Consider the following 27,231-nt stretch of genomic DNA (forward strand, 5'->3'; position numbering starts at 1 on the left):
TCATTTTTCAATTTATATTTTCAATATCTTTCTATATGATGTGTTTACTACAGTATAAATACAGGTTTGTGTCTTTAAAAAGCAAAGAACTATGAACTCTGCATTGCATTTCCCATGTGAAAGAGATGTGTTTGTCTATAGTTACATTAGTTGTAGAAATTGATAGGTCTATAGTAATTGGACTAATACATGATAAAACATGATCTTTTCTATTCAAAAAGTTAACAATTTAAAAACCGCAATGCATCATGATGACTTCAGCAATACAGATTTTCTGCTAGATCTTTCTGGGACTGTCCAATCAACGTCATGGTGAAGTGCTATGTAATGGAGGAGAGAGTTGAAAGGATGAGGGAATGAAAGGATGAGGGAACCTGTGGCTATATCCAAACTATGCTTTTGGGACTCTTCAGTAGCATGCGAGTGCCATCCTCATTCTGGGGTGAAGTGTGCTGAGGTAAAGCATAGCAAGCACACCCTGCTAGGAAGTTTGTTGTTATTCTTTGATAAATTGAATATAATTCACATTTAAAATCTGTCTTCTTGAGTTACGCATTTCATAACACTGCCCTAGATTGCCAATTTTTTACTTGGCCAGAAGTATACAATATCAGAAAGTTTCTTGATTTGTGAAGGGTATAATGGTCTGCCTGGGGGAATGTCTTTACTTATTGCTATGGCCTGTTGTCTAAGCTGGCATGTGGTCCTCCTAGCAAAGTGTATGGCATTCAACTCTCCTGTGTCAGCGTGTTTGCATTGTGGTTATGTTCATTCCAGGAAAGGAATCCCTGCCTGTGCCATGTGTGCATTTGGTTTCCTGAGGAACACAATACGCGAGGATATGAAGATGTACAGAAAGTAGTGCAAAAAGGAGTCCAGGCCATACTATATGGCTTCTGGGTATAGATCTTCGTTGTCTCAGGCAACACTAGCTAAGAATGTTCTGACTGCAGGTCATCCAGCCTTGCCTGATGGTGTGCTGGAGGGCTGGTGCAGTGGGGAGGGAGGTTTTCCATAGGCTATTGCTATGACACCAGTGAGTGTACTGTGTGTCATAAAATGCAGGGATGGTCAGGAAGTTTCCCTTCAAACACCTGCGGGGGTACTAGAAAATTTGGATGCAAGGAAAACAGCCTAAGAAAGCTGAAGCAGTGCCTTTATTTTTAGAAGAATCTAAGGGAAGACGTAATCATCGTACATGTTTCTATTTATGAACTCAAGGTGACTTTGACACATTTGATCTCTGAATCTTAGATTCCTCAAAAGGAATCATTTCAATGTATGTAATTTGTGTGTATGTACTGTATGCCTATAAGAATCCAAAATGATAAATAAAAAATGACGGCTACAAAGCTATGGAAGTCTAAAGTGATTTTGGATATGACGGAGATATCAGTGACACTTCGTGTAATTTAGTCTTTGACTGATGGAAACTGTCAACCACTGAGAGGCCATTGGGAAAGATGTCACCAAACAAATTGGATTTTCACAACATGGTTAGTTTCTGAAATAACTTACGGAATAGATTTTTGCCTGAAAGCTCTTAAATGGAAATTATCAAAAAGAGCATCATCATTAACAATTTCATAAAACATGGAAATGTAAGTAAGTTAATATAACTTTTAAAGAGGATATTTCAGACTCAGAAAAAACAGAATACTTTTTTTTTTTTTTTAGACAGAAATACACAGAGCAGTGCAATGTACACTCTGAAAGAAACCCACAAGAGGCTTCTCTGTATTGAAACAAATAAGTCAAGAGCCATTCCTCATTTAACCTTAGGTTATTTGACATCTTCTTATTTGTTGTTTGGCAGCTTCATTGGGTGCATTCCGCCAGATAGTATATGATTTCTGGTGTGTCACATTTTACTACTTTTAAATAGACTTAAAAATAGAACTTAATTTTTTAGCAAAATGTTGGAGGAAGAAGATGTAACTATCATTTATTCTCTACATAAGGATTTTTTTTTTCCTGTCATGCCATATAGCAAAAAAATAAGCAAGTTTGTATTAACAGGAAGTTCAGGCATGTGCAGGGATGTCCCTCTGTGTGAAACCTTTGTATGTGAATACATGGGGTTTTAAGTATAAGCGTTGTATTCATTTGGAACTTTACCTTTTTCTTTCTTTTTTTTTTTTTTTAAGACTCTCATAGATTGCATATTTGGAAGTAGAATGGTATTTGAAAATCTATTCACCTTCCATTATTTTTAATTTTATGTGATTTATTTTGGGAAAGGATTTATTAACTTAGTCTTTCAGAGAAGGTGTAAAATATCTTTATTTGGATTCAGGCTTTAGTGAAAAACTAACAAAAGATAGATGAACTTTCACAAAGATCTAACAGAAGCCATGATTTTCCCTTCAGATTTCTTATTCTAGGATTCTGATAGCTTTGTTAGGGTTTCCTGTGTTTTTGATGGACATCATCAAAAGACCGCATGGTTAGCCACACAGTTAATGTTCCTAATTAAAAGGAGGCATGTTTGTGTGAGGTCTCTGAATTACCTGAATATTAAAACAACTGAATGTGGTATGGAAGGGAGTTGTGTCATTTTTTTCTTCTGTTGCAGTTCTCAATTGAATTGGAGATCTAAATGCAAAATCTAGTATAGAAGAGTGTCATGTGCATCGGTGGGTCACCTTTGAGCACTAGTGCCTATAATTATGGGGAGTTAAACATGAGATTACAAGGAAGGTTTAACAGTACTTTCACTTGTGTATTAAGTCTTCATAAGTGTATGGGAAAACTTTTACTGATGTATAAAAAAATCTAAATTGTCATCTTTGCAGAGGTAATGTTAAAGAGCAAGGAAAGTCAGAGAGTCACCTGCTTACCCCGAGGCATTTTGTATAATCAGTGCAGAGACATTGCATGGTTCAATCTACTGAAGCTTTCTCTGCAGGATACTCTCTCTATTGTTTGTCCAAGAACTGAAGGAGGAATCCAGAAGCTTCATGAGATGAGTGGGTGTTTTAAGTGCTTACCTTGATAGAAAAGCTACGTATAAATAAATGGGTGAGGAACAGAAGTGTTCCATAGCGGTGATGTGGGATGGGAGCTCTGAGCTGCCTTACCTCTCCCTTTCCTTCATATCAGTCTGCTAAATCTTACCGTCACTTAAGCTGTTGCTGTAAAGAGAGACTCTGCTGATTATTGATGAGAGGAGACAAATCAAAAGCTGGTAGTTGGTTAGGAGTTGAGAGGAGGTGGGAGTCTGAAATACATTTGCAAATGGAGGCACAAGGATGAGTGGATTTGACATAGAAAAGTGTGTTCTCCTCTGCTATATTTCAATTGTCAAAGTTGTGGTCACCACACATTTGCTGAAATGTATTTATTAACCACTGCCCTTTAAAACTCTACCAAACAACTGCAGGACTGAACCCATCGCAAGAAGGATAGATGAGCCTGTATTATTTAACTGAAGCAGACTGTCACAGTAGTCATTTCATGACATTTTGGAGCTCATCCAGCAGTTCTTTTAAGTAGTAACTACTTAAATATAATCTTTATTCTGGAAGTTTGCCTAGTATTAATGTGCTGAATATCCACTAATAGTTTTGTTTTAGCAGTACAATTTTGTCCTTTAGCTTGATGATTCATGTTTAAAAATGTATTATATTAAGTCCTTATGAAAGCTAAATCCCAAGTACTATCAAGTACTTTTGTACAGTTACATATAAAATGGTAGAGAACAGTTTTCAGTTGAATATATATATTTCTTTAAAACCTAGCTATTTGAAGTTGCTGTGTTATTGTCTTCCTTCTGGTTTCTCTTACATCCATGTACAAATTTTGGCATGTTTTCCTGTATAATTAACAAATTAAAAAGTATATCCAGATGGCTACTGCAATAATCTGTGACATGATGATCTTCTCTCTTAAATATTTAACATGTATGACTCCAATCTCTTTGTTGCCTCTTCCCAATTTATATAGAATGCAACAGCTAAACTTGCATTACTTTCATATTACCTCTTTTTTTTTTACCTGCTTCCAATAACCTTGCCTGCACTCAAAACTACTTTTTATATATCTTCACGATTTTATACAATTTTTTCATCCAATTCTAGCCTTAATCCTCTTAATTCTTCCCTCAGCTGATAAAACTTTCCTCTTCCCAGCTAAATTTTTTCCTATGGTTAACTCACTGCATTTTTATTTGCTGCTCTGTTGCATGGATCTGTTCCCAATCCTAAACTACTGTCTTTTGTCTTGAGGAGAAGGACTTGTGAATGCTGGGGAATGAGAAGCTTGATATGAGCCAGCATCATCCTGGGCTGTATCAAAAGAAGCATGGCCAGCAGGTCAAGGGAGGTGATTCTGCCCCTCTACTCTGCTCTTGTGAGAGCCCACCTGGAGTGCTGCATCCAGCTCTGGAGCCCCCAACATAAAAAGGACGTGGACCTATTGGAGCGAGTCCAGAGGAGGGCCACCAAGTTAAGATGGCTGGAACACCTCTCCTGTGAGGACAGGCTGAGAGAGTTGGGAATGTTCAGCCTGAGAAGAGAAGGCTCCGGGGAGAATTTATAGCTGCCTTCCACTACCTCAAAGGGGCTTGTAGGAAAGATGGGAAGAAATTCTTTAGCAGGACTTCTTGTGATAGGATGACGGGTGGTGGTTTTAAAATAGAATGAGGTAGATTCAGACTAGGCATAAGGAAGAAATTTTTTACAATGAGGGTGGTGAAGCACTGGAACAGGTTGCCCAGGGAGGTGGTGGATGCCACATCCCTGGAAATATTCAAGGCCAGACTGGATGGGGCTCTGAGCAACCTGATCTAGTCGGGGATATTCCAACTCCTTGCAGGGGGGTTGAACTAGATGACCTTTAAAGGTCCCTTCCAACCCAAACTATTCTATGAATCTATGCTTTCAAAAGCATATTTGTGAGGGCCACCAACAACATTGCTGGATAAATTGAAAGAAACTTCTGAAATGTAATTTATGTCATGTTTTGTGACAATTGTAAGGAAGTCAAGTCAACAACTACATGATTCTTTTTAAATCAAGGTCTTTGCTGACTCACCTATAACCATGAGACAGAAATCTTTCCAAACTGTAGCGCTTCCTACTAGATGGGTGAGGGAGTATTTAAAAAAAAAAATGCCATGGACAGGGTATTCTAGATGCTGTTTCTCTTTGTGGTCACGACTCAAGTACTGTACTATGTGCTTTGTAAAATGCTGTGCAATGGATTTTCCTCCTCTTATAGTCAGACACATAGGTTCACTTTTCACTGGGCTTTATGAATAACTTGCAAATACAGACTGGTATGTACTCTATACAAGTAAATAAACCACAACCTACTAATGTTGTGTAGTTGCTCGGATCTTTGCAGAACATGAGAACAAATAGTTGTGTGTGGTCAGAGGTGCATCCAGCCCAGCATCTTGTCTCTGTCAGGAACAAACAGCACATCTCAGGCAGGAGAGTAAGACCCCAGCAAGCAATTACTGGGACTTTTCCTGAATATTGTTGCAGTATCAGGCTCAGGAGTTCCTGAATGTCACACCGCAAAATGGGAGTGTCTGGATGTTTCAAAGCCATCAATAGATCTTTTTTTCTGAGGATCTACCTGATCCCATTTTGAAGCAATGTCATTTTTTTTTTAGGTCAACAGGATCCTGTGGTAAGGACTGTCTACTGAACTGCTATTACTCACAGCACCTGAAAGTGTATTTTTACTACAGAACAGCTTGTGTTATATGCCATGTCGATGGTGTTGACCATCTTTTGGGCCCAAGAAAACGTATTTGGTTTGCCAGTAACAGTACGAAGTGGAAAAGGAGTAGGCAAGTGTGGTATAGAGAGAAGGGAAAAGACGAGATGCAGAAATGTGTGTGTAAACTAAATTGCTACAGTTCTTCCCTCTCCATTTCCTTTTCCTGCACTAGCTGACACTTCTGCCCTCTCCTGGTTCATTTTCTCTCACTTCAGGCCTTTCCTTTGGCGATTAAACTTCCTCTGATTTTCAACTTTCTCCACTCTTTAGACCTTTATTTGCAAACAATGATTACCATTTTGTTTTTCCATTAAAGTTATTGTATAAAGGAAAAACATGCTGGCTTTATCATCTCTCTGAGGAGGAGAATCCCTCCTTCTACTGCCTCATGCTGACTTCTGATGGCCAGACTGAAGATCATAGTTCAGTGGATGTCCCAAGTAATGCATAGGGGAAGATTTACTGGTGACTGGACCAGGAGACTGGCTGTGAGGGGAAAGACACTAGAGGTGGGAATCCAGGGCTTAGGAGAATACCAAAAAGGCTGAGGAGCTAAGAGAAAAAGGGATTTGAAAAAAAAGACCTGAGATTTTGCTGAAACTTCAGCCTAGGCTGGGCTGATAGGACTACCTTTATTCTTACCTCTAAGCTGCTTGTGGTGCTCTTCTGTGTGGACCTGCTGAGTTGGCTGGTGCTTGCTGGAGGAAGCTGTGGTCCACTGGTGCTATGCCCCACTGATGAGGCAGGTGTGCTCACAACGTGATAAATGAGATCTGAGGAGTTATTACAAATTTCTTGCTTCACTCAGGCCAATGTTCTTGAAGCAGTGCTTCGTTTGTGGAATCACAAGTATTGCAGCTCTTTTAGCACTGCTAGAGAACTACATTCAATGACAGATTCTTCTTTTATGAGTTGTCACAATCAGCTACAGATATTAGCAGGCTTTTGGCAGAATGTCACTATGAATTTAAGGATTGATTTCTGACTGTGTTACTCAATGACAACTGATGGGTGACTGCCTCTTGCAGATCTTGAAATTGATGCCACTGCAGAAATGAACAGCAATATTAAAAAAAAAAAAAAGCTGAAGGAACTCTGTAATCAGGTTGTTAATTGAAGCTGACTCTCACTTTATGAGAATAAAAATTACAATATGTTACTCTGCTGCATAGCAAACAGCCCACATTGCTGGGTCCAGTGATGAGACATGATAGTGTACGGCTGGATTATTTCACTGAAGAAACTTTATAGCCTCCAGTCTCATCTTGATGTTTGATGAGGTGATCTTTGAGCTATTGCTCTAATCTAATTGTATATCTGCGTGATATACAAATTGTTTTTCTAAAGTTATATTGAGTAAGGGATGTATTTCAAAGTAATTATATTATAAAGAGGCAAGCTTTTATTTGTGCATTTGACAGGGGAACAGGATTAATTACTGTAGTAAAAACAACTGGTTGGCGTTTTTGGAAACATGATTTAAATGAGTTTTGTTATTTATCCACCTTGTGTCTATATATTATTAGGAGAACGATGACTACAAAACAACCCCACAATTCATTTGTGAAAAAAGTGAAATGTGAAAGTCTTTCATAGACAACATAGACATTTTTTACTAGAGGAGAGAGGAGCACTGTTGTTTTAGACAGATGCAGCCCTCTTGATCCCCCTGCACCTGCCTTCATCTCTTTTTTTCCTCCTGGGCTCCAGGGCTTATCACTAGTGGTGTTGCCTGAACTGAGAATTAAGAGCATACCCATTGCCTGGGAATTTAGCTAGATTTTTGGTAGGTGGGATGACAGGGCCTTTTTTTACATATTCCTTCCTCTAGCAATCTTCCTCTCAAGTGATTTGAATGAATTTGAGTAGTTTGAGTTTAAAAAAATTAAGACCCATTGCAGAAAAAGTCACTGAGCTATATGGTATAGGTGTTCATGTATTCCAGTTTTATAACCATATGACTGCTGATACTCTCCTGATTTGTCTGTATGCTTACTAGCAATACACAACAGTATGAGGAAACAACAATTCTCCCTGTCTGCACATCAATTACAGCAGCAAGCAAATGTTCTATTCTTTTAATAAATTTTAAAAAGGTGCCACTAGCAGTACAGGAGACAAACTAGGTATTTTTAATAAAATTGACATGACCAAAGATGAAATAATTATTACTAACTACTTTAAAGTGTGTACAGTTAGCAATATGGGACAACATATTTCTTTGGACTCATTATTCTGTTCTAAAGAACCCATATAATGTACAGTCTGTTTCATTAGACAAGTACTTTTTTCAGGTTCATGCTTGTGCACAAAGGTGCATGCTAGCTGGAGTACTTAGTTAGCCTGAGTAAATTTTTATCAAATGTTTACTGTTTTGCAAACCAAAAAGTGGAGCAAAGCACCCGGGGAAGGTGGAATGTGTCCACTCCCACAGCAAATTATGTGAGCAGGATCTGTGAGAGTAGACACTGGTGTGCGTGGAAAGAACCCTAAGCCCTGCTAGTGGGTGCACATACACAGAACCGGTCCTGAAACTGGCATCTTTTAACCATACCAAACTCTGCTTTTCGTATACTCATATTGACATGAGTTCACTTCATCATTCACTGGAAGTGCAGCTAAATTGACACTTACAGAATAAGAAAAGATAATTATTTGAAAGCATCTTTGCTGCTGGACAGCTGCAGTTAGTGTGGCAACTCTTTTTTTTATACAGCAGCTTATTTTAATCAAACAAATTCAGTAAGTTGTACTTCCAGCACGATGTATTTTAACTGATCTGGAAATATTGACATCCTGATTATTTCATTTTAAATATATGACTTCAGTGCCTGAAGAGAACAGTCTCTAAATAAATCAATTTGGACCTAGCAGTAGCAGTTACATGCCTTGCATGCCGAGTTGTTCACTCTTTTGCTCTTTAGCAATAGGTATCTTTTGTTGGCTCAGATAAAATAGAAAATCTTAAATTGTTATTTTTTTCCCTCTTCAAATACTGTTGATGGAGAAACTAAATACTATGTTTGTAAAAAAAAAAAACCAACCAAACAACAACAAATCAAAGCCTTTACCTAATGGACCTCATTCATCTTTACATTTCTTCCAGGTAAGCTAGATTAAAAAAAAGTGAATGAGGGAGAGAGTAAGTGCACAAGACTCTACACATATAGAAATAAAATAATATATTGAAATATATTACAACTTATTATTTTGCCTTTTTTTTTTCTTTTTACATCCTGAGATTGTTTTACTGACTTGTAAAATGCAATTTGTCAGAAGTCTGATTAAAGATCTGTGCTAGAAAAACTATACGAATAATATAGGTCAATGTGCAGGTTCCCAAATGTATAGCAGTAGTTAAAAAGATGGTCAGTGTCACTCTTATGGATATGTTTTGAAGAGTTTTGACTTGGCCATTATATTTCATTGTTGAGAGAGATTTGCATATGGCAATTATACAGAAATCAAGGAAACTAGCCTAAACTTTTCATGTTTAGGGTTCTCTTCACTTTTGCATCTTACACGCCAGGCTAACTATCACAATTCTTGGCACAACTGTTGCACTTCCAATAACAAAAAGGGCCTCTTTCAGGAAAGACTCCTTTGCCTGCTTCCAGACTTCTGGCTCTCAGTTTCACTGTTCCAGAGCTGCGTGGGTACAGAGTTTGGGTGCTGCCTCCACAGGCTCACTCTTACCGCTGGTATCTTGGGCAGAGGTGGAACTTGCGCAGTGGTCCTTGCTCAAGGATGTGCAGGAGGGTGCAATCCAGCCCCTGCAAATTCTGTGGAAAAGGATTTGGTTTTGAAGGCTTTTCTAAGATGTCTCTTAAGCCATTCAGATTGTGGGTACATGTTGAAGGTGTGTGTTTTGTTTATAGGGTTTTTGCGGTTTTTTTTTTGGAAGGTTGTAGTTGTGTGGCTTTTTGGTTCTTGAGTGGAGGGTGTTGTTTTTTGTTTGTGTGCTTTGTTTTTTGTTTTCTTTTGTTTTGATTTCTTTTGCTTGTTTTGTGATTTTTTTTTTTTTTTTCAACCTCTGGCGGTGTATTAGGTGCAGTCTACAGACTCCTTTTTCTTTCTCCCTCTTTGCACACTGTAGCGTAATGAAATGGATCGTGAGTTTTTGTTCCTGGTTGCTCAGCTGACTTAAAGCTCATCCTTTAAGATGATAGAACTTGTGATGAGGTTTCTATCTTGTCCTTTGCTTTACTGTTCTCTTGTCTGATTCGGGTCTTTGAAGACTCTCCGCTGAGTAGCTGCAAGTAAGCCTCTATTTGCAGTTCCCCACAATGTATTTAATGCATTCAAATTAATACATCTAGAATAATGAATACACTTAAATTAATAAAATAGCACAATACGTTTAAAAAGATAGAGGTTGAGGTAGAAAGAAACATAAACTGTTACAGTTTTTCTCCAAGATATTTTATCAGAAGTGCATTCACATCTTTTTTTTTTGTCGCTCCTTCAAAGTCTGACCTTGTGTTTGGATATTCTCATTGAGTATTTCCTGCCTCCATTTTTACCATGAGATGCATGCAGTGAGGGGATGAGTTCAGCTATGTAGGAAAATAATTATTTGCCCTCCAAATGCTCCCACAGCCTGACTATACATGTAAACAACTATGTCAGAGACCAACTATGGCATGTAAGTAGCCTTTTGTTCCACAGGATGCTGTTTGGCTTTAGAAGCTGAGGAAAGGTATTGTTGTGAAGAAATCTTTGCTTCTGTTACTGAGTTCTGCACACAGGGGACAGGTGGGGAGAAATCCTCTTCATACCTGCAGGATATAAGACATCAAACCTGTCACCGTTTACATCTTAGTCCTTATCAATATTAGGATTAGTCTCATGACAGTGAGTATCCTTTTTGTAATGGAAACCACGGCATCCATAAATATGTACAGATTTAGTATCTAGATGAAGAGTACTGATCCTTTTCTTTCTTTCTGGAGAAACAGGGTTCTCTTTTTGTTGTGTCCTAGGTAGAGCTGTTCTTTGAAACTTGACTGGGATATAGGAACCTGTTACATAAAGACCATAGGGCTTAATTTACAGCCAGGGAGAGAGACAAAGCTGAGCTTCCAGTACAAATGGTTCACTTAGTCTTGTTTAACTTCTGCCCATTGTATTCACATATTCATGGGTATTTCTGAGACTTTACAAATTAAAAGAAATAAAGTTTGTGTTTTTTTAATGTGAAAGTACCATATTTCTAGGTGTTGGAATACCTGCTTTTGTACTGTGTGCAAGGGAACAGCTTTTGAGAGTCTGTGATATGATATCTGTCCTTCATTTTGCTTCCTAAATACACGTTCATAATCTTACAGAAACAGGAATTAGAACTAGCTGTTAGTAATGTATTTGTATGATCTGCAAGTTAGTAATATCCATTAGCTATGATATAACCCACATAAACTGATTGAATTTGGATAGGAATAGTGCATAATGCTTGAAATGTCACCCTTGCAGAAAATGAGCTATCAAAACATTGGAACAGATGCTTTATGCCCCTATATAGGTGAGTGCACAGAATTTCTATGAGCAGATGCCGCATGCTGTGAGCTACAAGCAATTTATAGGGACAGATTCATGTTAGAACATGACATCATGTATCATAAGATACACTACCTAGAAAGATAGGATTATGAATTTAACTGCCTAGAAGCTTCCCCTCCCCTCTTTTTTTTTTTTTTCCTGAAGCATAAGCAAATTTAGCAGGGAAGCTAAAATAGACTATTAAATTTATATACTGCTCAGATGTAGTATGTCTTTGATCTATTTATTTTAGTTTAAATTAATGAGGGTTACATGTGTCCAGGTCTTAGCTGGAAGGCTTCTGAAGGCAACAAAATAAAGTGGTAAGAGAAAAGCAGTTCATCTTACGATGGCTGGGGCTACAGTACTGTTAGGAAGCAAAGTTTACTACCCATTCTGCTTTCTGAGTGTAGCTTTTAAAACACGCTGGTCTTATTGTGGAGTCTCTTTTAGTTAACAGCCCTTTGTTTCATGTGTTTAGGGTGTTTATTTTACACAAGTAGAAAGTTTCCACCTTATTAAACAGCACACTGCAATTCAATGAGATCAAATGTATTAGAAGTCAGTATTGCTGATTATTTTTTCCTGAATTGCTCCATTAATAAGCAGTTGGAGTTCTTATGGAGTTAATCTCAAATCTCCAGTCTTAACCCCCTTAAGGGCAGTGGTGTCTCGTAACTGTGTGCTATCAACAAACAAGCCTGTGGGACTCAGTAAAGCTGCCAGTGGCGAAAGTATTTTGGGCCATGATATTAGGTTGTTACTGCTTGTAATGTTTGTTACAATAAAGCTAAAGGAATTGGATTGGATCTAAAATGATATTGACACTGTGAATATTATGTTACTTATAAAATAAATGTCTGATTATTGGATGTTTCAAAAAATCAGGGATTTGAAGCTTCAGCCTTATTCTGGTAGTGAATGATAAACATTGCATTGTTGATTGGTGTCTAAATATTAGTAGAAAGGGGTCTTCAGCATCTGCAATGTGAAACTTCATCATCAGTCTTGGCAAATGTGTAGGGATTAAGCCAATGTCAGAACTACTGACCCTCCCTCCTGTAAAGCAAAAGTATGTTATCAGAGCACTGAGGTGAACCTTGTCCTGCCGCTTTCTATACATGCTGTGCCATACATACTGTAGGGACAGGCAAAAAATACACACTCTAGAGGTGGTGTTTTGTCAGTAAGTAACATTGAAGGAGCAATTCCTTTCCTGCCTTATACTCGCAAGGAATCAAGGCACTGAGGAAGGCAGAGCAAGGGGCAGTAGAAACAAGTGAATGTGGAACATAAATTTAGATACATTTGCTGTATCTAAGAAAAATAAAATAAGAAATGTTATAGAACAGTATTTTCCCCGCACACATCACAAAATGAAACTTTAAAGTAGAAGAGGGGAGAAATGAGTAACAGTTTTTGAATCCTGCTTGGTGGTAAAAGAAATCAATATTCATAAATTGTGTAACTGATGATAAGTTTATGAAGTAATTAGAGGAGCAGCTGATAGCATACTTTTGGAGGAGTCAAATACTACACAGACAGAAAGTGATGTTGCTTTGTTTTGTTTTGTTGTAAACATCCAGAATTGTTTAATTTTTTTTTTCTGTAATTTGCTCTTGTGCTTGAGTAGATTTTTTTTTTAATTCTCCAGGTGCTTTTCCCACATGAGTGCAAGAAGGGTAGCCAGTTAAAAGAAGTGACTGCTGTGGAGGACAGCATGACCACCATGAAAGGAAGCTGCCTCCTCACACTGCTGTTGGCAGGACTTGGGGTATTAGGAATACTGGAGCCAACAACAACAGAAGATACCCGCTGCCGCAGAGCTGAGCACCCAGTTATTGCATACAAAGGTAAGGGATAAGGGCAAAAAAAAATTTCCAGAATTAGGCTAAGGATTATGTACTGTCATCAGTGAAACCTCATTTTTAATGTATAATGGTATGAAAAAAATAAGTTCATTCAGTGCTGTTACATAGTAACCTGGACTATATTCCATACAAGTAAGAAACAACTAGGCTACCAAAGTTTAATCACAATTGGTGCTGAAAGTGTCATTTTTAAAGGCGAGTGATTCATATTCCTCTGTGATTACAACCAGCCTGTACTGTTCCATGGGATTGTTCCTTTGTGTGAGAGACTGCATGTGCACACTTAATTTAATGAGGTTTCTCTTGGCCTATTCCTCCAGCCCATCTAGGTCCTTCTGGATGTCAGCCTAAAGCTTAACTGTTTCTCTGAATTTAGTGTTATCTGCAAACTTTGCATATTCCACTCTGTTTTCTCCCCTTGGTTGTTGATTAAGGTGTTACACAGGACAGGACCCAGGATCAGCCCTTCCAATATTCCAGTTGTTACTGGCCTCATGGTAGAGTAAGGTGCGTTAAACATTTACTCTCTGGACTTGATCATCCAACTGCCTTTTTACCCATCTGGTTGCCCAACTGAAGAGACAGACCATAACATCCTAACTGCAGTGAGACAATATTGGAAGTCTAGAGATAAATTACATCCCCTGCTTTCCCCTCATCATTAAAACTAGTCATTTTATTATAGAAGGCAATGAGATTGGTCAGGAATGATTTACCCTTGGCAAATCCATGCTGACTGTCCTCAGTCATGACATTCTCCTCTGTATGTCCAGAACAGCGCATTCCAAGAGGACTAACTTCGTAACTTTCCCAGGAACGTAAGCAAGATTGGCCAGTAGTTGCCATATTTGTTTTTCTGCAGTTTCTGAGTACCTTCCTTCATCTCTATGACTTCTCAGAGATGAAGAGTGGTCAGTTATCTCAGTGTCAGTGGATGTAGTTTCTCTGATCCCATGAATTTATACAGGTTGAAATCTTGCATGTCATCCCTGACTAAGGCTGCATCTACTGCTGGTAGTTCTTGAACACCTTTGCTAAACACCAGACGCCTTTGAGACCTTGTTGGTGAAGACCGAGACAAAGGAGGGACTGTGTCTGCTGACACTAGATCACCTGCACCATTCAGCAACAGGCTTATGTCTTCCCTGTTTGACCTTTCATTACTATTGTAGCAGAACAAGCTGATCTTGTTGCCATTGACATTCCATGCAAGTCTTAACTCCTATTGAACTTTGTTTGACTTGACACAATCCCTACATGCCCATGTAGTGTTTCTAAATTCCTCCTAGGGCACCTTGTCCCTGCTCGCACCTCATACATACAGCCTTTTTGCATGGGAGCTCCACTGTGAGTTCCTTGCTTCACCAAGTCAGTTTCTTCATACATGTGGTTGTCATCTTGAGTATTGGGATAGACTTCTGAGGAACAGTGGGAACAAAGTGTAGAACACTTGCAGGATGATGTCTGTAAAAACATGAGGCATTTAATAACCTAACTGATTTTTTTTATTTATTTGAATTGAGGTTTTTTCCATTAGTGTTGCAACTTAGAACAAGTTCCAAATAGTTTGCAGCTATGAGGATGTAGGGATTAAGATTATATTACATACTGCATTCCTCCTGTTTTTCTAAGAAAGCACATGTATTTTTTTTGTTCCAATAAATTAGGATTTATTTAATTTTAATTGAATAAAGATTTATTTCCATTCTTTTTTATAAATTTAAAGAAAATAATGTTGTGTTTTCTATGGAAAGTATTTTTTTTCTGGCATTTTATGGTTTAATAAGATGAATGGTGCCAGCTGTCCCTTTCTCCAATGCATTGGAGAATGAACTAAAGCGGTTACATTCTGTACCTGCAAGCTACAAACCATAAGTCTATTGTGAAGGAGGGAGCTTTATCACTCATTTATTGATACACTGAATAGTATTATTTATTCTGATGAAATATCTAGTTTTCTTAGCATTCATATTGTGTATATAATTTAGTTAGGAAAAAAATGTTATTTTTTTCATAACACACATACACAATGTTGTAAATTAAAGTAGCACAGTTAAAATTCTGGCACTTAACCACTTAATTTCACAAACTAAGGGATCACTGTGCTAGTTCACTTTCTTTTTGGTATATGAAACTGTAAAAGCAAATAATTGAGACTCGTTACCAGAGCCACATTTTAAAAGTAGATTAAAAATTTATTGGTTTATGAACCTCATTCAGCAAATATTTAGGACAGTAGCTTGAATTTATCTTGATCCTGCCTTTTAGACCATTATTGTTCGCTGTCGTATTTAATTTCTACTGATGTCCTTCCCTTTCTAAGTTACTATGCTAAGGCTTTTTGGGGGCAGAGACCTCCTTTGTCACCTTGTTTCAGTTGCATCTTTTGATGTAGACAGAGATAGTGTCACAGTTGGAGTTTACTGAACAAAACCAATTACTTTTTGCTATAATATATGTCAGAAATAGAGACTGTTCAGTAGGGCCTGTTGCAACAGGACTAGGTTTAATGGTTTTAAAATAAAGGGAGGTAGATTTAGATTAGATATTAGGAAAAATTTTTTTACACTGAGGGTTGTAGAGCCCTGGAACAGGTTGCCCAGAGAGGTGGTGGATGCCCCATCCCTGGAAAAGTTCAAGGCCAGGTTGGACGAGGCTCTGAGCAACCTGATCTGGTTGGAGATGTTCCTGCTTCTTGCAGGGGGGTTGAACTAGATGACCTTTGAAGGTCCCTTCCAACCCTAACCATTCTATGATTCTATGATTCTATTTATTTTCAGATTGTTAGTATGAGATTTAGTAAGATTTTCAATGCCAGACTCCTCCTTGACCTTTGTGGTAAAAATATCATTAATCAGTACATATCCATGACATACTTAGCTTTTATGAGCTGACATATCTTGAAAAAATTTTCCTTCACTTAAAAATATTCTGACAAGCTGTGGTTTGTATGCAGCACAATAATCTTTTGGGAATCATCGGTAAATCTTAGAAAGCACATGAGGAAACATATTTGTAATGCATATAAAGTATGTGATAGCTAGGTAACGTAACTGGTGTGGGCACACAGTAGTTGACTTGTAGTTGCAAGACTGGGAGCTAAGGCAAAAACAGAAGTTATGATACCAAAGGAGAAGATGACTGAGAGGTTTGTCTTTGAAACTGTGTGTTAGAAATGGGCTACTTGGGGTATCAAAGTTTAAAAAGAGATGTGTGTGAGAAGAGCTACTGTGAAGTAATCCCACAGTAAGAGTTGGCAAGATTCAACCATCCCTCTTCTTGATTTCTGTGCTCTTCCTGCGGCATTTACCGACTTCATGAATGCCTATAGGAAAATGCCCTCTGTATATATTGACATCATTAGTGTTGCTAGACCAACACAGTGTCCTGAAATTAATTCTAAACAGCTATGAAACCTTTAATTTGAATGCTGCATTAATAACTTATTGTGTAAAGTAATCTTATAATAATATTGGATCTACCAGAGCTAAATGCTGTGTGAGATGCTGAACATCCAGCAAGGCTGAGTGGTATTGAGTGCTATGTACTTTAAACCTTGTAAACTCAGTACTAACTTTACAAAGATATCAACTTCTTTTGTATTATTTATAACTGACTGAAACCTTTTTATGTAGTTTCTGGTATGCCAAAATAGCAATGTACTGATTTGATTTGTCTTCCTTTGAGAGGCATGGTAGATGGAGTATAAACTATTAAATAAAACTAATAGAGTGAGAGTCTGGTGTAGCGTATGGATGAACAGCTGCAAAAAACTAATAAAAAGAAAAGGTAGTCCCCAGGAGTTGTCATGGTGAGATATGGAAAGGGAGCGTACTCCTGAAAGAGCTTGCTTTCTTTCTCACTGCCCATCAAAAACTGCTCTCTTAGGTGATGATCCTGTCAGGCTACCTTTTGTAGAGAGGCATATACTATTTCTATCACTGATATTCCCAGTTAAAGAGTTTTAGCTGAAAGACCATGATATATCTCCTGATATCAAATGGTAAGAATTTCACCCATCAGTTGAGAACCTTTATTCAAGTACTTTGTCAGTGGAAGAGCAAAGAGAATTTGCAGAAGCAGAGGAAATGCGTGCACTTTCAAAGGATTTTTGATGTGATCTAAACATCTCTTTCATTTTCTCTCTCTCATTCACAGTAGTAGTAATCATGTTGTAATTTGTTTATCTGCATAATTAATGTTAGCAATGTGTAATGCACCTTTTCTCTCTCCTGGAACTATAATAAATAAGTGTACTATAGATATAAAAATGTTTCAGCTCTAAGATCTGTTGTAATGAGGCACTTTGTGTCTTCCTTTGAAGCTAGAAGTTTCCTTTTCTCATTGTTTAAAGTTGGTAAGAATTATCACAGAGATCAGAGTTATATAAAAGCAGACCTCTAAGTAGGGATGGATTGACAAGATCAGTCCGGTAGCATGCAATTCAGTGCTTTCTGTGGTGGGACTAACTGTGATGATGTGTTGTCCCTCTTTTAAGTTTTTTTCTCTTCAGGGAGGAGTGTGCCTCCAGATGTGCAAAGGTGTGCTAGTTTGTGGAAATTCAGACTTTAAACAAAAAGTTAAAAATAAATAAGTCTGTCTGCATATGATTCATGCATTTACTGAGGATTTATCAGTTGTGCTAGCATAAGTCCAATAGAGGTGTTAGAGGCAAGGAGTTATAAATTGTGTGCAACTTATAGAATTGGGTGGCAGGAAACAAAGTGTGAGTGACAGAAAGGACACACAGGGAATCATAGTGTGAGATTATTGATCTTTGAATACATTTCCATATGTTTACAATGTGTAAATAAATATATTTATGCTTGAAATAATTTAGGAGTTAAGAAAGAAAAAGGGCTGAAATAAGGTAGTCATTAAAGATAGAGCCTTAAAATTTTCATTTTTATTAAATTTTGTTTTATCTGGATATGCTTTTATGTGCATGTAGATATGAAATGTTAGGCCTGTAAAGTGTATTAGGGTTTTCTGATGGTCAGCTTCTTCTTGGAAAACACACTCTCTTAATACAGCAAAGAGATGTGTTTAACCTAAATAGTTATAAAAGATTGTGGAAACCAAATTTCCTTTGCGTAGGAGCAGTGAGGGGTAAATCATAGTCAAGCAATGTTTAGAAAAATAAGATGCCTATGAGAAACAGCAACTGTTTATAGAAGTTGAACTATTCTTACACAAAAGACAAAGCAAACCTCTTGAGTAATGTAATGTTTGTCTAAATATTTCCATAGGTTTCAAAGCACTTAGGCACTCATTCTACAGAACCTCTGTGATAGCTCTCTGTGGAGCTGACATTTTATTACTGAGTAAAAAAAAAAAAGGAAAGAAAGAAAAAAAAGTGTAAAAGTAGTTACAGTGGCACCTTGTTTCCCTCTCACATTTGCTGAACTTTGAAACTATCAGACCCATTAAAACTCACAAACTCAGCCAAAGACTTGTGCTGTGGGCAGACCCCATCTGTGAGGTAAGACTGAAGGGGCGTTCCCAACTGCCTAGCAGTATGTGAGAGTTAGCTGGAGAAAAAAAAAAATTGACCCAACTCTGATATCAGGTGTGAAGTTGTAAGTTTTGACTGTCCTACAGTTTGCCTGTGTAAAGTCTAATTTCTTAAGCTTTTCCATCAGAAATAAAGGTCAGTTGTGAACTTGACTTAATTGATGTTAAGGGTACAGCTGAGATCATCTGTTCTTGGGCAAATCTCATTCTTTTATATTCCTATAAAGTAATCAGAATTTAAGGTTGTGCTGTCTCAACAAAAAAGCATCAGTTTACATAATTTTAGAAGCTGTATTTAGTGATATTTTAAGTACATACTGTGCTGTAAAGAAGTTATCTGTTGAATAAACATGCTCAAAAATAACGTCTCAATCCATAGACGAAGTGAACATAAACCCTTCATTTCCACTTGAGGTTAACCAGAAAAGAAAAATAGCATAGTTATTTTTTGATTCCTTGGTTCGGGAATCTTAAGAAATATATTTTCTTAACCTTATTGTCTAACCACCATAGAATTCCCCTGCTTGATGTTTGTCTAAGTAATATAGACTCAGTACATTGCTCTGCTCATTTTGTCAAGTGGTTTGTATATGGAGTGCACGCACTTAACATGTGCCAAGAGGAAATAACATGTGGGTCGAATGAAGAAGGATAAATCTTGTATGAACTTGTTTTTGTTTTTACTCTTTTCTCTTTCCCCTAGTCTTGTTGCAAACTACTGCTTAAACTAATAGTACTCCACTAAGCTCCTCAGTTTTTATTGCTTTTTCCTTCTTTTACTGGCTTTTAAAAACACACTTTGAAGACCTCCTTCACCAGCTTTGGCAGTGGGGTTGAGGTGTAGTGCTTTCCATCCCCTATCCTCTTTTGGATTTTCCTTTAAATAAAGAAGATTCATCAGTGAAGAAAAGTTGATTGCTAGATATTGCAACTTTGGTTTGCCTAGACAACTGGACTGTCAGATTGCTTGCACTATGCTGCCAAGAACCAGCCCCTCTTAAGGAGGAAAATAATTCCTCCACTGGTTGTATATTTTTTGTATCAAATTAGGTTTGCCTTTAGTTTAGTACAGGAGACTAAACGCCTGCTGGGGAATGGCAACTTTCAACTGCTTGTAGTTAATTCTAAAAATTATAGCTCTGAAGATTGAAAGATACTATCCCCTTACTATTTCCCTGAATCACCTTTTATATTTGGTGTGCATTCCCATAAAAACCAGTATATGGCAGGGACTGAATTCTCTAAGCAAAGGACTTGCTTACTGGCTAACTTTTTTTTTTTTTTTTTTTTTGTGGAAGTGAACATGTTTTAAAGCAAGCATCAATTTACAATTCTTTTGGCCTCCCAGCCAAGTGCTGGTCCATCATAGCATGTTAATAATTTTAATAAGTTTCTGGTAATTGAAAATCAGCAGTGACTGCAATGGCTAGTGAGCTGCACAGGCATGTCCTATAAGCCTTTCCATAGCCTTTCCATGGCTGGTTTCCTCCCTTTTGCCCTAGTGTGGAAATCTGGAGCATACAAAATTTCCTGGTTGTTAACGAAGCAGCAGAATACGTGAGAAGTTCCTGCCGCATTCCCCTAGCTGTACAAAGCAGGCAGATGGAATTAAAATCTGTGAGTTTTGTTCTTTTTTTTTTTTCTCTCTTCTTGTTCAAAAGAGATGTATTTTTTAATGCTCTACGATTTCCAAGAATCTTAGAGGTATGGAGGAAAAGCATTTGTTAATTTTCCCTTTTCTCTCTGAATTTCTTAAATAAACTTTCAGAGATACTTTGTGTTTATTTGACAGAATGGGTTGAAGTAGAGAAGGGCAGTCAGTGCTTCTTCAAAGTGATTTTTTTTTTTTTCATATACTTTCTTTCCTGCCTCCCTTCTGTGGCACTACTCGTTTGCTGTTGACAAGACTATAGGATACTGAATAGCAGCTGATGTTTGCATGACTTAACATGGTAGATACTCACTTGTAACATGGCAATTTGTCACATTCGAGTGAGACCACACTTTGACGTATCATAAGCAGTGCTCACTTCAGGTTTTGTTCTGAAGGTTTTCTGGACACAAAAATGTGGTTCTTTATCATTTCTGAGAAGCAGGAGCTCACCATTTTACAACTAGCTCTACAGTAAATCAACTAAAGTAGTTGTTAAAAATGACAAAGACCTGGAATTTGACAGTGCCCTTTCGAACAAAAATAATTTCTACAAAGAGAAATGCTGTTCTGTTGTTTGTGGGGTTGTGGTTTTTCCTTTTCTTTTTATTGTTTGTCACTTTCTTTTTTTTTGGCTTGGGGGCATCCTTTGTTTTTGTGGTGGGGGAGTGGAGGAGGTGGGGAGTGTGTTCCACTTCAAAGTCCTGGCTCCAAGCTCTTACCAAGATTAATGTCAGGCATTACCTTGTATGTCCTTTGTGCTACAATATGACTTGTTCTGTTGGTTTTTGTATTTTTGCATGAAATATCTTCAAACCTGAAAATACTTTAAGAACTATAGTCTTGGGCAGAACTGATAGAATCAATAAATTGTATTATGCTAAAACAATGTAAATGAGGAAGTTTAGTACATTTCTATGTCAACAGAAATAAGAATAAGTCATTACAAGAGGGTCAGTTCTAGAAACAATATCTTACTAATTGAAACATAGATACTTCCCACAAAAATAACACTGTGTTATTATAACTGTCTATAGGCAGTTGGCTTTATGCTTCTATTCCCTACAATACATAGATAAAAATTGAGCAAGTTTCTTTACAAAACTCTTTGTTGAGATCAAATACTGGTTTACCATAACCATACAACATGATTTCCTTCAAAATTAATTCTGTGTCTCATTGCCAAAGCCAGCATGTAAGTGTTAAAAAGTGAAAGGTGAAACCCCTCTGAAGAGAGGGCATGACTAAGGATGTCAAGTGTGTTATGCAGTCAGTCCATCCCTCAGCGTCACGTTCGGGAAGGCAAGCAGCAGGGTCCAGAGCTGGTAACTGGAAGGGACAGCTGTGCTCGCTGGGAAGAGCATGTGGGCTCTGTGCTGGTTGAGGTGTGAAGTTGCTTTTTTTTGACCAGCAGAACCTCCCAGGGCAAAATAAATCTTTCACCAGTATGGGGAAGGGCAGATGTAGGAAGTAGTATTTCCATGCATCAAAACATATCTGAGCTTCATGGTGTAGTTTTCACAGCTCAGAAGAAGTCCTTATAGTAGTGTGCTCATCTCTGCCTATCCCGCTGCTTGAGTCCCTAGCCTGAAGTGTGGATCAGCTGACCTGCAGGGTGTAAATTGGGTGAAAGTCTCTCTTTGTTCATCCTCCTTCATTCACTGGTGGTTTTCTCTGTCTCAGAATTTTCACACTTTTCTCATATTTTTTTTTAATTTTATATCTCTTACGTTGATTAGCTTTCTGCACTCTCTCATTTTCTGCTCTTAAATTACCTGTTTCAGGTTTAGACCATTTCTCATTTTTAAAGATTGGATTGAGACATAATATTCAGATTTGACTGATAATACCAGTGCTGTCTCAGCAGGCTCCTTAAAACTTTTTTTCTGGGCCATCTTGCGCTGATGCACACAGGATATTAAACCAGAAGGAATGTCAGTCTGGTGCAGCATAATAATTCTTATGTTTCCCTAAGGTTTTCTCTCCCCCTTTGTCTTCTCTCTGGTGTGTTCCCATCATTATTCTGGTCTTTCCCTCTATGCCTCTATCTAAATCTTATGTAACATATTCTTTCCATACATATGCTGTCCCCTAGGCTTCCCTCTCTCTTAAAGCATGTGGACTTAGCCTTACTGTTTTCTCATTATGATGTTGTTGGTCCAGAACATTCCCTGAAATATTTTTTAAACTCTGAGAATTTTTGCTTCAACATCTTTCATTAGCACTGCACTGTCTGTGTTTTTATGTTGTATACCTTCTTCTGCTTCCTTATCTGAACTTCCCATCGGTACTTTAATCTGGTTCTAATGTGATGACAGGCTTCTGGTCACCTTTAATCTTAACCTATTGGGTTTGGGTTTGGCTTTGGCTTTTGTTTGTTCTTTGGTTTTTTTTTCTGTGTTTGGTTTGGTTTGTTTTTTTTTTTTTTACAGTTTGTCTGTGTTTTATGTTTCTGGCCTGGATGCCTCCTCCTTTGCCCGAATATGTGTATGTGTTTGTATGTAAGAATCTTGAGTTGAAGTGATACAACCTGTAAACCATTTCATCACATGTAGCCTGCTAGAGTAAATTGGTTTTAGTAGTTTCCAGTGATCCCCCAGATCTCTTTGCTTCTTTTCTAAGCTCCTTCTTCTAATGCATATTAAGATTTTTACTGATGCACAGAAGACATCTGAGCTGTGAAATGCAATGGAGGAGGCTCCTTCATTGCCCTTACAAGCACGACACCTGAAATCGGTCTTATAATTCTACAGATGCCCCCCTCTGGAAATATTTGGTTATGTTTGTTTTCTCCTCTAAGCATCCACTGCACCTGAGCTCCTATCTGTTGTACAGCCAGATGTATACTCAATTTGAGAAGAGCGAGGTTGCTAAATCTGTTTCTTACAGCTTCAAGAAAACAAAATATAATGATTACAAGGAGGACAGCAGGATCCCACAGCTGAGATAGTGGAGAATCTAAACAGGGAGAGGGCAGATTGCGATCCCTACTGTGTTTGTACAGCAATGAGTTTGAGTTTATGTCAAGATGATGTCATTCACACTGATACTTATGAATATTCCATTAGAAAATAATGAGAGCAGACATATGCAATGATGAAACGGAGTGAGAATGAGAGTTGAATACAATCTGCAAGTAGACAAACATGAGTGTATTGCATTTCAATGAATCACGGGGGAAACCTCAGAACTGAGCCCCCCAAACTCAGATGCTTCAATTTTGGCTCTTCCGTTCTCCTTTTTCCTTAATTTTTATTTGTTTCTTCATAGCAGTCTGCTGGCATGCTGTTTTTATTGTTCCTAATTTGAACAATTAGTAAAGATTGGTAGGGCTTTTGCTTTAAAGCAGAGTAGGATTTGGAAATCTTGTTTCAACTTTTTCTTACTTGACAGTCACTTTAAGTTTGTTGTTCAAAATCTAGTGGATAAGATAAGGCAACTGAAAGTTTTAAAGCAGCGTTCTTGTCGACTTAAACTGTAGTTAAGCATACTTAGTTACTATTTTTAAATACAATATTATCCTCAAATGACTGGTAGCGTATAATTTAAAAATATTATAACATCACGTACGCAATGTTTGAGTCAAGGTTTTGTTTCCTTAGAAGTGGGAAAGGTATGGTTAATGACATATCTTCCAGCTGACTAACCTAACTTTGTAAAGTAGGTTTTATTGTTTTGTTTTGGTTTGGTTTTTTTTCCTGGAATGGTCTGGGGTTCTAGTTTCATGCTGTTTCTGTGTATGAGAGAAAGAAAACTCAAAGGGGCTGTAATTGTATGTCATGTCTGATACCTTGTCACTGCATAATTTCTGTACAACTTGCAAGTGATTCTCAGTATGTAAAACCTGTGCTCGTAGCGCTGAAACCGCTTTCATCTAGGTGGGGGTTCAATCTTTTTTCCCCTTCCACCTTCTTGTATTTGTATGCAATGTGTGTGTTTGAACAATGAAGCATAAACATTTTAAACCCCTTGTTCAGAAAAATAAGAAATAAGTAGTCATTGCAGCAGATGTTACTCTCTCTTCCCTGAGGGCACAGACAGTCAGAACCCAAATTCCCTTTAATTATCCCAGTAATAGATATACGAGTATGCATAAGAATGTAGAAATAGGTACTTCTAGCTGGGGAAGCTCTGGCAGGACAAAGAAAACAGAAATGCTTGCTGGAGTTTAGACCTGGAGACTTTGGAGGTTAGGGCGGGTTGTAAAAGCAGGTCAGAGAGGCAGGGCAGGGCAATTGCCGTGACTGCGCCTGCCCCGCCTGGGAAGCAGCAGGCAAATGGCCAGGGCAGTGGCTTTGCACCCACTGAGAGAACCAATGAAAGATGTGAGGAGTTGGGTAGAAGGAAGCAAGTTTACAGTAGGCTTAAGAAAAGAGGTTCAAGTTCAGTCATTTAAAGTCAAGAAATATATACTTTAAGCATGCTTTATTTTCTGTTTTTCCCATTAATAATAAATAAATTACTTATAGCCCTGCCTCATTACCTTCAAAATTGTTCTGAAGCTGTAATAGTCATTTAAAAAATGAAGGCCCAATAAGCAGGTGGTGAACTTTCTGAAGAATGTCAACAGGTTTATGGTCTTGGGATTTATTTTATTACAGATGATTTAAAGTGGAGAGTAGCTCAGGGAGCTGGCAGAGCTTCTAGATAAGGATAGAGCTACATATTTATTTCTAGGCCCCTGCAGTTCTAGTAAGGAAAGGCAAGCTTCAGAAGTGTGTTAAGTTGTGTTGGATAGTAGAAGGAAGGCAGCAGCCTTGTTTGTGATCTAGAGACACCTCCAGAATACTGGATCTTGAAAGGGATCTGTAGCTTTGAGGCTGGTTTTGTCTTTTTGTTGTTTTGGGTTTTTTTCCCCCCTCCCTATAAGCAAAGATGAGCTCTGAACTGCAGATGGAGATCTGACATGTTTTCTTGTTTCCAAAGGGGAACCAAATGTAGTATGGTAATACTAGTTTGTGGTTGCTGATTTAATCATGGTAGGTAAAGCCGTAACTCTATCTTTGCTTTTCTAGAGGATTGGATTGCATTAGCTAATTCTACCTAAACAATTGTTTTTTATTTTTTTTTCCTTCACAGGAATCATAGAATCATTAGCGTTGGAAGGGATCTTTAAAAGTCATTTAGGCCAATCCCCCTGCAAGAAGCAAGGACATCTCCAACTTGATCAGATTGCTCAGAGCCCCATCCAACCTGGCCTTGAATGTTTCCAGGGATGGGGCATCTACCATTTCTCTGGGCAACCTGTTCCAGTGTTCTACCACCTTCAGTGTAAAAAAATATTTCCTTATATCAAGTCTGAATCTACCACCTTCTATTTTAAAACCATTACCCCTTGTCCTATCACAACAGGCCCTGCTAAAGAGTTTCTCCCCTCTTTCTTATAAGCTCCTTTTAAGTATTGAGAGGCCACAAAAAGGTCTCCCCAGAGGCTTCTCTTCTCCAGACAGAACAGCCCCAACTCTCTCAGCCTGTCCTCATAGGAGAGGTGCTCCAGCCCTCTGATCATCTTCGTGGTCCTCCTCTGGACTTGTTCCAACAGGTCCACGTCCTTCTTATGCTGGGGGAAGAAATGATGTTTTATTTTCTTATATTTACCTGGATCTCTATTTTAGAAACTGTATAGTTTTTTACTGTCTAATTACAGAATACCTGTACTTTTCAATGTGTTACCTAGACAAAAAAAAATATTCTTAATTTTTATAAGAAATTGACCTGGTTCTGGCTGGGATAGAGTTAATTTTCACCTGAGCTGGGAGAGGAACTGGAGCTAGTGGCACCGGTGGCTGGAGGACACAGCTGGAATAGTTCACTAATTAGCCAACAGCTGGCATAGTTTACCCAAACTGGCCAAAAAGCTATTCTAGCTCATGTGACATCATGCTCTGTATATAAAGTGGGGACTGCGCGGAGGGGTAGTTTCCTGCTACTTGGGAGGAAGCCAGGCATCAGGATCCGTTGTGAGCTATTGTACTGTAAATTGCATGCTTCAGTAATTTCTGTTATTTTTTTTTATTTGTTTTTATCTCTGTTTTCTTTTCGTCTGTTGTTCTCTTAAACTGTTTTTATCTCAGTCCACGAGTTTTGCCTGCTTTTCTTTTCTAATTCTCTGCTCTGTCCTACAGTGGGAAGTGGTGAGGGGGGAATGATTGAGTGACTGTGTGGTATTTTAGCTGCTGAATAGGGCTAAACCACAACAGAAATATTTTTAATATTCAATTTTATTAAAAGTTAGGGATTAGCTACTATAAAAACATATTCTTTTGTTTCCTAGTTATGATATCCACATACTCTTAATTCTGTATTACTGGAGTCAGCAGTGTACACAGTCCCGGTATAGATGTGTTCTGTATGGTAAGGGCTGTGTGTGATGTCTTTTTCATTAAAATGCAAGACTGAGTATTGTAACAGACCTATCTGTCCTAATATTTTCATTTTACACAGAAGCATGAAAAGATATCAGGTGATGCCATCTTTTTGTTGTTGAACTAGTACTTTTCTCTGCATATGTTTGGTCCAGTCTGCTTCTGTTGTACTCCGTTTAGGTTATTAGAGCCTTCTGGTAGCAAAAACTGTTAGATCTGTTACATCCATGACCCTCCTTAGCCTTGACATCTGGATGTTTGCACTATATATATATATACATATATATATGAAAAAGTGAATGTGCTAGCTGTGTTGTAATCTCCTTAATAGGTGGACCAGGAATTTCACTGAGGCACTGGACTTGGGATTGACTTAATTTTTTTTTTTTTTTCAGGATAAATTTGTCTCTCTCCATAAGGTTTAAATGTTAGAGAGTTGCTTTTTTCTTGTGTGTCCATTGGCTAAGGTTCTTAATGCAGTAGTTTGTCCTTTTGATATACTAAAAATTACAGAAAAGGCACCTTCCTGGCCTCTAATTTGTTGTGGTAGAGTATATATATGCTT

At 37.9% G+C, this 27,231-nt stretch overlaps 1 protein-coding gene across 4 annotated transcripts in view; it reads left to right on the forward strand.

The window, feature by feature from the left end:
• The window catches only part of SEMA5A (semaphorin 5A), a 331,427-nt gene that overhangs the window by 92,021 nt on the left and 212,175 nt on the right, over positions 1-27,231 (forward strand). For all 4 annotated transcript variants that reach the window (XM_086740401.1, XM_086740400.1, XM_086740399.1 and 1 more), the window contains one exon: positions 12,920-13,118. In XM_086740401.1, the coding sequence (XP_086596527.1) occupies positions 12,986-13,118 (133 nt within the window). In that variant the 5' untranslated portion in view covers positions 12,920-12,985. The remainder of the gene's footprint in view (positions 1-12,919; positions 13,119-27,231) is intronic.

This window comes from Chlamydotis macqueenii, chromosome 2 (assembly GCF_036417535.1).
Source record: "Chlamydotis macqueenii isolate bChlMac1 chromosome 2, bChlMac1.mat, whole genome shotgun sequence".
NCBI classification, from domain to species: Eukaryota; Metazoa; Chordata; class Aves; order Otidiformes; family Otididae; genus Chlamydotis; species Chlamydotis macqueenii.